The following is a 14,184-nucleotide window of genomic DNA, read 5'->3' as shown; positions in this document are numbered from 1 at the left end:
GACTTATATATGTTTTTTTCTTCTCCATTATGCATTTTTAATGTTATAGTCCGGAACATACGATAGTTTGATTTCTTTCTAAACTTTTATGTGTGGCATAGATCATTATCTGATTCATGAATTTGAAAAGTGACACATTTGACGCTTAAATGCGACAGTTTTTTTGGTTTGTATGTGTTTTAATGTCTCTCTTTTTATTAAATGGCTCATGACTATTGTTTTCTCTCTGTTTCTTGTTTTCTTCTTGTGTTTTATATAATTTGGGGGGGAAAAGAAAAAGAAATGTCATGCAAACAGCTACATTTGATGCATGTACCGTATTTTCCGGACCATAAGTCGCACCTTTTTTCATAGTTTTGGCCAGGGTGCGACTTATACTTATATTTATACTTATATATTTATACTCCGGAGCAACTTATATGTGATATTATTTGTTATTTTCACACTTGCAACTGCCTTTCATACTCCAGTGCGACTTATATGTATATTTCTCTATTATGCATTTTTTGGCTGGTGCGACTTATACTCTGGAAAACACGGTATTTTTATTTCTTTGTAAAGTTTTGACAAGGACAATTATGAAGGGGAAAAAAGGCCAAATTAACAATGTGCAAAACTTAAATAGAACATATTAGAGATGTATTTATAAAAAATATCCAAATGCAACAGTTCTAAAATCTAAATTCATTTTTGATGATGAGATTTCTCTGTAAACATACGTCATTAATCAGATCTTATTATTATTGGGTTATCAGATGTACACATAACACAATATGAACTGAGCTACAGCAGCAAAATGAGCAGACTGGCTAGAAATGGACAGCAAGCTGTGTTATTAATGTAGCATAACACGTGTCATAATAATTAGCATATGTCATATTCAAGCCAATCAAATAAAACCAAAATAAACTGAGAAAGTAAGAAACATCTAATCTGAAAAATACACCCTGAAGTTGCAACTGACGAGTACATTGTTATTTGAACTAACGCGCTAACGTGAACTCACCGTCACATCGTTGCCATGGCGACGGTCAGTCACGGAGCCGAGCTGACGAAGACGGTGGACTTTTCTACACTTTGCTCTTCTTTCTACAGAGGATACGTAACTTTATCGGTGACATGGAGTGACGTGAGCTCGTCCGCCGCGTCTCACCCAAACCCCGGGCTCAAAGTGTGACATGTCCGCGTCCGTAAGAGCGAATTCAGCCCCGAGTTCAGCCCCGAGTTCAGCGAGGGCGATGGACGGGACAGGTGAGCTAATGCTAAGGCCAATGCTAAGGCTAAGGCTAAGGCTATTGTTTACATTCTTCTCCCTTTCATTGCATCACGTGACTTTCTTAATTGCTTCCATCATACTTTTAATAGTTATTTAAAAGGATATATATGTGGGCTAGTAATGATAATAATAATAAATATAGCCGCAAGCGGCAATGATCGGCCCTCGCCACGCCGCCTCCACGCCGCAAGAGGAGGGGGCGCTAACGCGCCCCAATTGTCCTTTTATTACGCCTACTGCTGAATCTGTGACGCTGTCACATCTTCTCCCCTTTGTTTTACCATCAAAAAGCAATTTTATTTTGAATTCTTGGCAAAATGTGCGGCTTTGCCGCACAGACACCGTGACTCTTTGAATAAAAATGTGGATAACTTTTGACGGTCCACCCCTGAAGATGAGTCTCACCAAATTTCAGGTTAATAGGGCTGACGCCCTAAGAGAAGTTTGTGAAAGTCTAAAGTGTAAACATGTTCTGGCGATTTCCCCATTGGAATAACATGGAAGGTTTCGGTCATCGTTACAGCAAAGCCATAACAATTATGACATGGGTCTCATTGACTTTTTTGATGGGGATGCCAAAATTGAGTTGTGTGTCAAATTTCATATAATTTCGCAAAACTAAATATTTAACCTCCATATAAAATCTGTAGGGGGCGCTGTGGCTCCAAATTAATTTATTTCACTTCAAGTAGGTTTAGGGCAAAAAGTTTAACAACTGATTCTAATTTGACGCAATTCGGACTTTATCTGCGCAAACGGCAGAAATGTTAAATTTGGGAGATTTCTGAAATTCTTGCTACAGTTTGCGGCTTCGCCGCTCAGAGACCGTGAGAGGTATCAATGTAATTTGGATAACTTTTGATGTCCCACTCCTCAGTAGCATTTTCACCAAATTTCAGCTTTTTAGGGCCACCGCCCTGGGAGGAGTTCGTAAAAGTACGACGTTTGGAAAAACTCCGAAGTCATGTTTAGCCATTTTTGAAGCAATATGGCCGACATTTGGTTGGGCGGACGGCGTTGCCGTAATAATATTTTTTACTTCTCTTGTCACCATCTACCTCTGCGCCAAATTTCATGATTCTACGATCAGATTTTTTTTGGGTCATTTCCCATCTCTCAATGCATTTTTGGTACATTTGGGGGCGCTGACGCGCCAATTTTTTTAATTTTAGAAAAGGGAAATAGCCAGAATGTAGAGAGGCACGATTTTTAGAGGTGTGCAAATTTTTGTGACTTTTCGTCAATGTTCACTGGGTGAAAAATAGGGGGGTTGGTCCCGAGAAGAAGAAGAAGAAGAAGAAGAAAGAAAGAATAATATTCCGATGCGAAAACAATGTTTCCCATTTTTCAAATATCATAAACTATACATTTTCGGAAAGCGCTCGCGCTTTCCTACCTCATGGTGTGGGTCCCTGGTCACTGACAGGTACTTTCGTTAATTTTGAGTGGGCTCCGCCCACTTTGTGTTTTTGGCCCTCTATACAGTAATAATATTCAATTTTTGCATTACATGCTTATATGCACGGAACATGCAAGAGATGGGGAACATATTTGTGAGGTACTTAGCGCAAATGAGTGCTTTATATGGGGATGACGACCGCAAAGCGGTCGTCATCTCAATGTAAAGTGCTCGTTTAGTGCGCACTTTTGCACGGGCTTCGCCCGTTTACAACGGTAATGTTCCATTTTCCTACTACTAATTAGTATGCACGGGGCGTGCATGAGTGAAGGAGTGCGTTAGTGAGTGTTTGGAAGTGGGCGAGCGCTTCGCGCTCGATTTCGTGCGCACTACGTGCGCACTTTCGCAGCCGTGCTTTGCACGGCCTTACGAGATTAATAGGCCTCTCGCCAGCTTGTGGCGCTCGGGCCTAATAATATTTTTAGCAAAAACAATATAGCCGTTTCCACTATAACAACAAATTATACATCGTTTGAAAGCTCTAAGCCTTCCCCATGCCGTCATGGGGTGGAATCATCATTACGAGCGCTTACGCGCTCGTCACTCCCTATTCCGTCGGGATGCCCCGCCCACTCCCCATAGATTTCCATTGATTTGAGCAGATACAAGCATGGCCCAAGCCTGCGGCATGGATTTTCGCGTACGGGACGATGCCAGGAGGGTTTTTGGAGGAATGCAGCGCTTCGCGATGCTGTTGTCAAGAATGAGTGAATGGGCTACGCCCATTCACTCATTCTTGACTATTTCTGTCATAGCAGGAGTAAGTATGCATGATCCATGCCTTCGGCATGGGCTAGTTCACTGTACTTGCCAGGGGCGACGGAGTACCAAACATGCGGGCTGCGCCCGCATGTTTGGTCAGACAGTTGCAACGCTGCCGAAGGCAGCGTTGCAACTGTCTAGGCAGCGGAGGGCCTATTGCGGGAGCAATAGGCCCTCCGCCCTGCTGGGGCTCGGGCCTAATAATATTCCGATGCGAAAACAATGTTTCCCATTTTTCGCGCTTTCTTACCCCATGGTGTGGGTCCCTGGTCACTGACGGGTACTTTCGATAATTTTGAGTGGGCTCCGCCCACTTTGTGTTTTTGGCCCTCTATACAGTAATAATGTTCAATTTTTGCATTACTTGCTTATATGCATGGAACATGCAAGAGATGGGGAACGTATTTGTGAGCTACTTAGCGCAAATGAGTGCTTTATATGGGGATGACGACCGCGAAGTGGTCGTCATCCCAATGTAAAGTGCTCGTTTAGTGCGAACTTTTGCACGGGCTTTGCCCGTTTGCAACGGTAATGTTCCATTTTCCTACAACTAATTAGTATGCACGGGGCGTGCATGAGTGGAGGAGTGCGTTAGTGAGTGTTTACATATATACATATATACATATATATATATATATATATATATATATATATATATATACATATATATATATATATATATATATATATATATATATATATATATATATATATATATATATATACACATACTACATATATATATACAGTATATTATAATAACTGTATATATAAAATATAGAGTGTGGTGGTCGAAGGGGCCGATGGCGCAGCTCGGCAGCCACACTTCTGCCTGTCTGCCCCATCATCATCATCATCATCATCATCATCATCATCATGACATTTAACCCTTTATTTCCAGTGTCTGCAGAAATCACAAAGACACATCTTCCTTCAGCTCGTAATGCAGTGATCCCAGAGGAGCTGCTGGTCAGTCTGACCTCCACAGTCTGCCACGAGAACGGCCTCATGCCCAGTGCCCACCAGCGCCACTGCCAGGTACTATGCCCCGCCCACCAGTGCCACTGCCAGGTACTAGCGCCCGCCCACCAGCGCCACTGCCAGGTACTAGCCCCCGCCCACCAGCGCCACTGCCAGGTACTAGCCCCCGCCTACCCGCGCCACTGCCAGGTACTAACGCCCGCCCACCAGCGCAACCGGCAGGTACTACCGCCTGCCCACCAGCGCCACTGCCAGGTACTAGCGCCCGCCCACCATTGCCACTGCCAGGTACTAGCCCCCGCCCACCAGCGCCACTGCCAGGTACTAACGCCCGCCCACCAGCGCCACTGCCAGGTACTAGCCCCCGCCCACCCGTGCCACTGCCAGGTACTAGCCCCCGCCCACCAGCGCCACTGCCAGGTACTAGCACCCGCCACTGCCAGGTACTAGCGCCCGCCCACCAGCGCCACTTCCAGGTACTAGCGCCCGCCCACCAGCGCCACTGCCAGGTACTAGCCCCCGCCCACCAGCGCCACTGCCAGGTACTAGCGCCCGCCCACCAGCGCCACTGCCAGGTACTAGCGCCCGCCCACCAGCGCCACTGCCAGGTACTAGCGCCCGCCCACCAGCGCCACTGCCAGGTACTAGCGCCCGCCCACCAGCGCCACTGCCAGGTACTAGCGCCCGCTCACCTGTGATCCCCAAAACAATTCATTCTGCAACGTCCTGTCCTCAGACTGGAGACGCACAGAAGTATCCTGTGTCTGAATGTGTTTGCAGTACATTATGGGACAGAATATGGGCAGAGGTTCAAGTACTGCTACTGCAAATAAAGTAGAAGTATTCAAATGTGGTGTTTTCAAAGGATAGGAAAAACAGAACGATATCTGAAGGAGCGTCTGAAGGACATCATATTGTCCACATAAAGCGTGTTCTTCTGCTACTGAGCCGTTCTATGATTTCAGGCGTCACCCGAGCCGATCACAGAGGTGCATTCTGGGAGAAACTCATGCAGTGTCATGTGTTTCATTCAGCTACACTCATAAAACATAACACAACTCAGCATCAGATGAGTTTGGACAGTGATAATCTGGATATTTTAGAACAATAAAAGGCAACTTATGATTAGAAATGGAAGATAAAGCGTTTTATAATAACTACACTGCCTCAGTAAAGCATGAACAGAGACTTAATTCATAGTGAACAGTTTATTAAGAATGATTCAGCTTTAATAACTACATAGCTTAAACTCTAACCATAATTCCTTTCGCTAACTCTTAATTAAGTCGTTACTAAGCTTGAATCATGCTTAATAAACTGTTCTGTCTTTGTTCATGCTTTGTTAAGGTGTAATTATTATATTTCAGATTTGTTTAGAACCAATTTAGACGTCTGTGTTGGAGGGGAAATGCGTTTAAATGCTGTTTTTTAATATATTTTTTTCAAACGAATGCATCTAGAATCAAATGTAATCTGTTCAATGACTCTTACTGCCTTCAATTTTGCATATTTTTACTTAAATTACTTTCTGTATTTCTGAATCGCAGACTAAGCTCAGTCAGTTGCTTTACTTTCGTTATTTTTGAGGTGGTCAACATCACGATTTCATGATTACCATATTTTCCGCACTATAAGGCGCACTTAAAAGCCTTTACCGTTATTTCCACACTATAAGGCGCACTCAAAAGCCTTTTGCCGTATTTTCCACACTTCAAGGCGCACTTAAAAGCCTTTACCATATTTTCCACACTATAAGGCGCACTTAAAAGCCTTTACCGTATTTTCCACACTGTAAGGCGCACTTAAAAGCCTTTACCGTGTTGTCCGGACTAAAAGGCGCACTTAAATGCCTTTACCGTATTTTCCGCACTATAAGGCGCACTTAAAAGCCTTTACCGTATTTTCCACACTATAAGGCGCACTTAAAAGCCTTTACCGTGTTTTCCGGACTAAAAGGCGCACTTAAATGCCTTTACCGTATTTTCCACACTTCAAGGCGCACTTAAAAGCCTTTACCATATTTTCCACACTATAAGGCGCACTTAAAAGTGTTTACCGTATTTTCCACACTATAAGGCTCACTTAAAAACCTTTACCGTATTTTCGACACTATAAGGCGCACTTAAAAGCCTTTACCGTATTTTCGACACTATAAGGCGCACTTAAAAGCCTTTACCGTGTTTTCCGGACTAAAAGGCGCACTTAAAAGCATTTACCGTATATTCCGGACTATAAGGCGCACTTAAAAACCTTTACCGTATTTTCCACACTATAAGGCTCACTTAAAAGCCTTTACCGTATTTTCGACACTATAAGGCATTTTGGCGCACATAAATGCCTTTACCGTATTTTCCGCACTATAAGGCGCACTTAAAAGCCTTTACCGTGTTTTCCGGACTATAAGGCGCACTTAAAAGCCTTTACCGTATTTTCCACACTGTAAGGCGCACTTAAAAGCCTTTACCGTGTTTTCCGTACTATAAGTCGCACTTAAAAGCCTTTACCGTATTTTCGACACTTAAAGGTGCACTTAAAAGCCTTTACCGTATTTTCCACACTATAAGGCGCACTTAAAAGCCTTTACCATATTTTCCACACTATAAGGCGCACTTAAAAGCCTTTACCATATTTTCCGCACTATAAGGCACACTTGAAAGCCTTTACCGTATTTTCTACTCTACAAGGCGCACTTAAAAGCCTTTACCGTATTTTCCGCACTTAAAGGTGCACTTAAAAGCCTTTACCGTATTTTCCACACCATAAGAAGCACTTAAAAGCCTTTAATTATCTAAAAAAATATATATAATCCAGTGCGCTTTATATATGATTCATTCTGGTTGTGCTTACTGACCTCGAAGCGGTTTTGTTTGTACACGTTTTGTTTCGCTTAATGGGACTTATAGTGAGGAAAATACGTTAGTCACAGTTAAAAAGTTGAAACTATTGATAAAAATGAATCTGTCATTGGCTTTTGTGAATTTATGGATGAAAAAGGGAATATTACAACCAACAATCGGCGTTTGTTACATTTAAATGGCTGCTATTTGCCGCCGGTGACGTCTCTGAACTTCTCACGTGATTATATTGTAAAATGTACTTTGACGATGATACCGTCTTCCTCCTCAGGGCTGTACGCTCAGACGTCCCGACCCCGTGTGGCATCACTCGCTCGGACGCAAGAAACACCAGCACTTCCTGGAGCAGCCGACGTCGCTGAGCGGGGCGGGCAGGTCAGAGGAAACGCAGCTCCGCCCACACGCGCCAAACCCGCACAAACACGGCGTTCTCTCGTGTGATGTTTTGCAGGGACATCTCGTTCCTGTGCGACGCGGCTCAGAGGAAAACCGTGGCGCTGCCGCCACTGTCGGAAAAGCCCGGGAACGCCCAGGTTTGTTTTCTTCACTGTGTACAGTTAGGGCTCCACGGACTTCTCGGCAATGCACATATCAGATTCAGACAGCAAAAACTCATCTAATGTCATTCATTTTCTACCGCTTTTTCCCTTTCGGGGTCGCGAGTGACTGGAGCCTATCCCAGTGACTTTGAGCCTTAGGCGGGGTACACCCTGGACAGTGGTCAACTCGTCGCAGGGCCAAAATGTCAAATCCAAAACTAAATACCGTAAATGCGATTGCACCTGGATGCAATTAAAACGTGAATCCTGATTTCGTAACCTGGGAAATTGCAAATAAACTCTTTTTGACATTTTTTATTTATTTATTTATCTCCCAAAGTATTACATTTTATTTACCGTATTTTCCGGACTATAAGTCGCACCAGCCAAAAAATGCATAATAGAGCAGAAAAAAACATATATAAGTCGCACTGGAGTATAAGTATATAAGTATAAATATAAGTATGAGTCGCACCCTGTCCAAAACTATGAAAAAAGGTGCAACTTATAGTCTGGAAAATACCGTAAATATTTGCCAGGTGATGAAATATAAAAGCAGTGCATTTTTGATAATAACCTGATCTTCTGCACAGACCGTGGCGGTGGGTGAAAGCCTGATCCCAGACGAGTATCACGTGGTGAGAAACAAGGGGCTGCGGAGCCTGGAGCTGTACGAGGAGTGAGTCTTCAGCAACGCTTTGAACGTCCGTGTTTAATGTGAAACTCTCACCGTTTTCTTCTGCCTCGCCCTTGTTTCCAGCGCCTTCACCGTGACGCTGCAGGATGACGAGCAGAAGCTACGAGTCTTTCCTTCAATGTGAGCGAGAACCTCAAGGATCAAGTCAACCGGCAAATCAGACTTAGAGGACGGAGGGGAAACTAAGACGACCAGAACAGATTATCAGTGACTGACCACAGGGTTCAGAATAAGCGGTATCGCATCGCAAAATGCGACGCAATTTCTCTCGAATGCGATGCATTCGTCATAAAAAAGTGCTTTTGTATCGCAGCTTTTGCGATACAAAAATGTGTGTTTAATTGTACAACCAAAGCGCCTAAAAGTACTGATCACTCGTCAATCGATCGTCAATAACGTCATGACACATGTAGGACGCTGTGTTGACGTGACGAGTCCCGCTGCTGTCTCAGATCGCGAGTCTGAAAGTGGGAGGAGCCACGTGCGGTAAAGTTAGCGTCACAGATTCAGACTTCCGAGGTCAAAAGCTCCTAAACGCAAAAGTCTTTGCAGATCGTTCACATGCCAAAATATTTATACTGCCAAGTGACACAACCTCGTTTTTAACAATCAGATGCGTATTTTGGGCGCAACTAATCACATTGCTCTGAATGTACAGCCGGAGCCGAGACGCGTGCTTAGGGACCATCATCAAATGTGCAGCCGGAGCGGTGACGAGAGTACTTAGGGACCGTCATCAAATAGAAAAACGAAAAATGGAACGTCAAATAGAGCGGTGCAATTTGGATAACACATAAAATACACCATGATGGACACCACAGCGACCTTTATTTTTCCATCAGAAGCTTAATACTCCTTTTTTTTGTGAGTTTAATGACAATATGTAAATGAGACTCCTGCAAATAGTCATCTGATTGATGATGATATGGAAGAAAGTTGTAAATAAGGCCATCTGACTTTGTGTTGATTAATTTGTTCAACAATTAATTTTATTTGCGAGTTTTATTTAAAGAAAAAATGTTTAGAAAGTGTTTAAAAGTTAATTTGTTAAGAGTTTTCTTTAATAGAATGTTTACAAATACGTTTAAATAAATGATCGTGCTATATCAATGGAAAATATTGATTGTTTGTCACTTTCGTGTTTTGCTATGCAATTATGAAAAATTAACGGATTGTTTAGCAGCACCGCTATACAAGTGAAAATCCTTAATCTGAGCCCTGGACCAAAATCAGATTCAACGTGCTGGGGGTCGCGAAGCATGTGCTGGGGGTTGCGAAACATGTGCTGGGGGTGGTGAAACATGTTCTGGGGGTGGTGAAACATGTGCTGGGAGTGGCATAACACGTGCTGGGGGTGGTGAAACATGTGCTGGGGTCGCGTAACACGTGCTGGTGGTGGTGAAACACGTGCTGGGGGTGGTGAAACATGTGCTGGTGGTGGTGAAACATGTGCTGGTGGTGGTGAAACACGTGCTGGTGGTGGTGAAACGTGTGCTGGTGGTGGTGAAACACGTGCTGGGGGTGGTGAAACATGTGCTGGTGGTGGTGAAACAAGTGCTGGTGGTGAAACACGCGCTGGTGGTGGTGAAACACGTGCTGGGGGTGGTGAAACATGTGCTGGGGTCGCGAAACACGTGCTGCGGGTGGTGAAACATGTGCTCGGGTCGCGAAACACGTGCTGGTGGTGGTGAAACACGTGCTGAGGGTGGTGAAACATGTGCTGGTGGTGGTGAAACATGTGCTGAGGGTGGTGAAACATGTGCTGGTGGTGGTGAAACATGTGCTGGGGTCGCAAAACACGTGCTGGTGGGGGTGAAACACGTGCTGGGGGTAGTGAAACACGTGCTGGGGGTGGTGAAACACGTGCTGGGGGTGGTGAAACATGTGCTGGGGGTGGTGAAACACGTGCTGGGGGTGGTGACACACGTGCTGGGGGTGGTGAAACACGTGCTGGGGTGGTGAAACATGTGCTGGGGGTCATGAAACATGTGCTGGGGGTGGTGAAACATGTGCTGGGGGTCATGAAACATGTGCTGGGGGTGGTGAAACATGTGCTGGGGGTGGGTGGTGAAACATGTGCTGGGGGTGGTGAAACATGTGCTGGGGGTGGTGAAACATGTGCTGGGGGTGGTGAAACATGTGCTGGGGGTGGGTGGTGAAACATGTGCTGGGGGTGGTGAAACATGTGCTGGGGGTGGTGAAACATGTGCTGGGGGTGGTGAAACATGTGCTGGGGGTGGGTGGTGAAACATGTGCTGGGGGTGGTGAAACATGTGCTGGGGGTGGTGAAACGTGTGCTGGGGGTGGTGAAACATGTGCTGGGGGTGGTGAAACATGTGCTGGGGGTGGTGAAACATGTGCTGGAGGTGGTGAAACATGTGCTGGGGGTCATGTGACTGACTTGACTTTCACACATAAAAACATTATATTGATATTTTGTTATAGTTTGTGGCTAAACTTGATACTGCGTTATTCCTCTAGACTTTGGCCTTAATTCCAGATTTTTTTAATATATTTCTTTCAAACGTTTAAAGGGTCTATACAATATTCTGGGTACTGTTTCTTCAGGAAGCCCAGTGGCCGACAGGAGGTACTGCAGCTCCTGTGCGTGATGGACGACATGTTGGAAAAAGCCGGAGTCGAGCAGCAAAGCGAGGAACTGGAGCAGCTCTCACAGGTGAAGTTTATTCTAACAGGAAGTGAGTCAGACTTCTAAAGATCATAGTAAACTGATCAAAACACAGTAAATATGATTGATTCAGATCGAGGGTCTGCTGGACCTGGTGCGGACGGAGCAGAATATCTACAACGTGGTTTTCCATGAGCTGATCCGACAGGTCAGTGTGGGCTGTGCAGAGAGAGGGCAGCTGCTCGCCAAACTCAGGTGAGACGTCCACCTCGTTGTGCTGAACACAAAGTGTGTTGTTGTGCTGAACACAAAGTGTGTTGTGCTGAACACAAAGTGTGTTGTTGTGCTGAACACAAAGTGTGTTGTTGTGCTGAACACAAAGTGTGTTGTGCTGAACACAAAGTGTGGTGTTGTGCTGAACACAAAGTGTGTTGTTGTGCTGAACACTAAGTGTGTTGTTGTGCTGAACACAAAGTGTGTTATTTATGAAAACCACAAGTCGTTTATTCTTTTGTGAGATTTGGATTAAATAATGCTGTTTAGTCCAGAAGACAATTCATATTGTTTAAATACGATTAGATAATTTTAATATTTGATTAGTGATGATTATTACGATTAATTGTAATAAATAAATGAATCATTTGATGTATATAGTGCTTTTCATGACGTACAAAGTGCTTTACACAGTGTTATTCGCCACAGCTGCTCTGGGACAGACTGACAGAGGTGAGGCTGCCAATCTGTGCCATCAGCCCCTCCCACCACCACCAGCCAATCACATGCGCACCATCAGAAAAAATGCACTTATGATTATTTCCTCATTGTTGAAGGCTTATTCAATGTATACATTGTTTTATATATTGTGTATATATTGTGTATATAATATGTATGTATTGTGTATATATTGTGTATGAGTTCCTGCACCTGTGTGCTGCAGACAGAGGTACCAGTCCCTCCTGGACAGAATCCCACATTACCTGAAGGCCCTTCACACTGAGGCCGTGGCTCAGAGAGCTCTGGACCGCCGGCTCACCGTGGAGATCCACCACATCAAGACTTCCATCCAGCAGCTCAGCAGGTGAGCCAGGTCTGTGGAGCGGCGCGCTTTATAAGGAGAGAGATACTTTATTCTTGTACAATCAGCAAACAAACACATTCATCCTCTTGTATGTACGTTGTTCTTGTTTTGCATGTTCTCTCATATTAAAGGTGGAATGGACGATTTTTTTCAGCAAATTTTTATCATATTTCTTCGTGGCGTGGATAAATCATTTGTCCTGCCACGTATCAATCATAAAACGCACCTACCGCCCAACTGCAGCCGCGTGCGGTTCGTCCCCACGTTTCCGCGTGCCTAAGCGCATGGATCTATCATAATATAGTTCCCTCAGTGTACGGGGCAAAATGAAGACGGAGAAAGACAGTTCGAGGTGACGCAGAAGTGGACATAAATCTACGGGAGACGAGCGATGTGATGCGCTCCGTTGCGCTAATAAACAAACGCACGTGTGTGTTGTATCAGTCCGCACGGGGGAGTGCACATGCGCACTTCCGCCTGCGTTCTCAAATCGCCGAAAAATCGTCCATTGCGCCTTTAATGCCCCTGGATCTGTTTGAAACTTTACTCACACAGTTTTCTGCATTTTCCTTTGCAGAGAACTAGCCAAGATCAAGGCCCACGATGCCTTTGTTTCCCAGCAGGCCGAGCGAGCCCAACACGAGCTGGCCGACGCCCTCAGTCAAACACAGAACAACTCAGAGTCAGTCAAATACTTTTACTAAGCTTATGCAGATGACGTCACGACGATCAGAAGTCAAATCGACTCGTGTATTTAACAGAAAAGTAGACACAGACTTTTGCATCACGCACAGTTCAACTTTCTCTCCTTAAATAAGACGTTTCAATGGTTGTGCTGAGGTGAAGTGTCCTTTATCTCCCCCTGCTGTTTGCAAATTGTTACTAAAGTTCCAGATTGTGCATGTTTCAGAGTGGTGCAGCGTTACCACGAGCTGTATGAGCTTCAGCGTGGTCGCCTGAACGCTCAGCTGCTGCAGATGTCCGAGGAGCGAGACCTCTGGAGCCATTTCACCTACAGCCTGGCCCTCAAGGTTCGGAGTCTGCTTGGGTCGGGGTCAGCCCTGTGTTCCCGAGACCTGGGTCAAGGGTTTGGGTCAGGGTTAGAGTCAGGGTTTGGGTTATATGCTGCTATATTTCATGCTGTAAAACCATACATTTAGGCACAACTATTGGGGATGTGGAACCTGAACTAGTAGAATATGCCAGTAACATAGGTACCAAGGAATATAGATACCGGGGAACATAGGTACCGGGGAACATAGGTACCGGGGAACATAGGTAGCGGGGAGCATAGGTAGCGGGGAGCATAAGTAGCGGGGAGCATAGGTAGCGGGGAGCATAGGTACCGGGGAACATAGGTACCGGGGAACATAGGTACCGGGGAACATAGGTACTGAGGAACATAGGTACAGGGGAAGATTGGTACCGGGGAACATAGGTACGAGGGAATATAGGTAGCGGGGAACATAGGTACCGGGGAACATAGGTACCGGGGAACATAGGTACCGGGGAACATAGGTACCGGGGAACATAGGTACCGGGGAACATAGGTACCGGGGAACATAGGTACCGGGGAACATAGGTACCGGGGAACATAGGTACCGGGGAACATAGGTACCGGGGAACATAGGTACCGGGGAACATAGGTACCGGGGAACATAAGTAGCGGGGAGCATAGGTACTGAGGAACATAGGTACTGAGGAACATAGGTACAGGGGAAGATTGGTACCGGGGAACATAGGTAGCGAGAAACATAGGTACCGGGGAACATTGGAGAACATAGGTACCAGGGAACATAGGTACCTTGGAACATAGGTAGCGGGGAACACAGGCAACGGGAAACATAGGTAGCGGGAAACATAGGTAGCGGGGTACATAGGTACCGGGGAACATAGGTACCGGGGAAC

General features: G+C 45.2%; 1 protein-coding gene across 1 annotated transcript in view; it reads left to right on the top strand.

Annotated features, from left to right (window-relative positions):
• The first annotated feature begins 1,021 nt into the window (after window positions 1–1,021).
• axdnd1 (axonemal dynein light chain domain containing 1) overlaps window positions 1,022–14,184 on the top strand; it is a 49,667-nt gene continuing 36,504 nt past the window's right edge. The window contains exons 1-12 of the mRNA XM_072438033.1: window positions 1,022–1,102; window positions 1,196–1,251; window positions 4,295–4,535; window positions 7,605–7,708; window positions 7,785–7,866; window positions 8,466–8,551; window positions 8,633–8,689; window positions 11,138–11,246; window positions 11,332–11,453; window positions 12,136–12,276; window positions 12,854–12,958; window positions 13,187–13,307. Coding sequence (XP_072294134.1) covers window positions 1,022–1,102; window positions 1,196–1,251; window positions 4,295–4,535; window positions 7,605–7,708; window positions 7,785–7,866; window positions 8,466–8,551; window positions 8,633–8,689; window positions 11,138–11,246; window positions 11,332–11,453; window positions 12,136–12,276; window positions 12,854–12,958; window positions 13,187–13,307 — 1,305 coding nt within the window. The remainder of the gene's footprint in view (window positions 1,103–1,195; window positions 1,252–4,294; window positions 4,536–7,604; window positions 7,709–7,784; window positions 7,867–8,465; window positions 8,552–8,632; window positions 8,690–11,137; window positions 11,247–11,331; window positions 11,454–12,135; window positions 12,277–12,853; window positions 12,959–13,186; window positions 13,308–14,184) is intronic.

Source organism: Eucyclogobius newberryi, unplaced genomic scaffold (genome assembly GCF_026437365.1).
Source record: "Eucyclogobius newberryi isolate DKJ021-1_F unplaced genomic scaffold, fEucNew1.0.hap1 SCAF_9, whole genome shotgun sequence".
NCBI classification, from domain to species: Eukaryota; Metazoa; Chordata; class Actinopteri; order Gobiiformes; family Gobiidae; genus Eucyclogobius; species Eucyclogobius newberryi.
The sequence above is the reverse complement of the archived record's forward strand: the minus strand, read 5'-3'. Positions and strand labels throughout refer to the sequence as shown.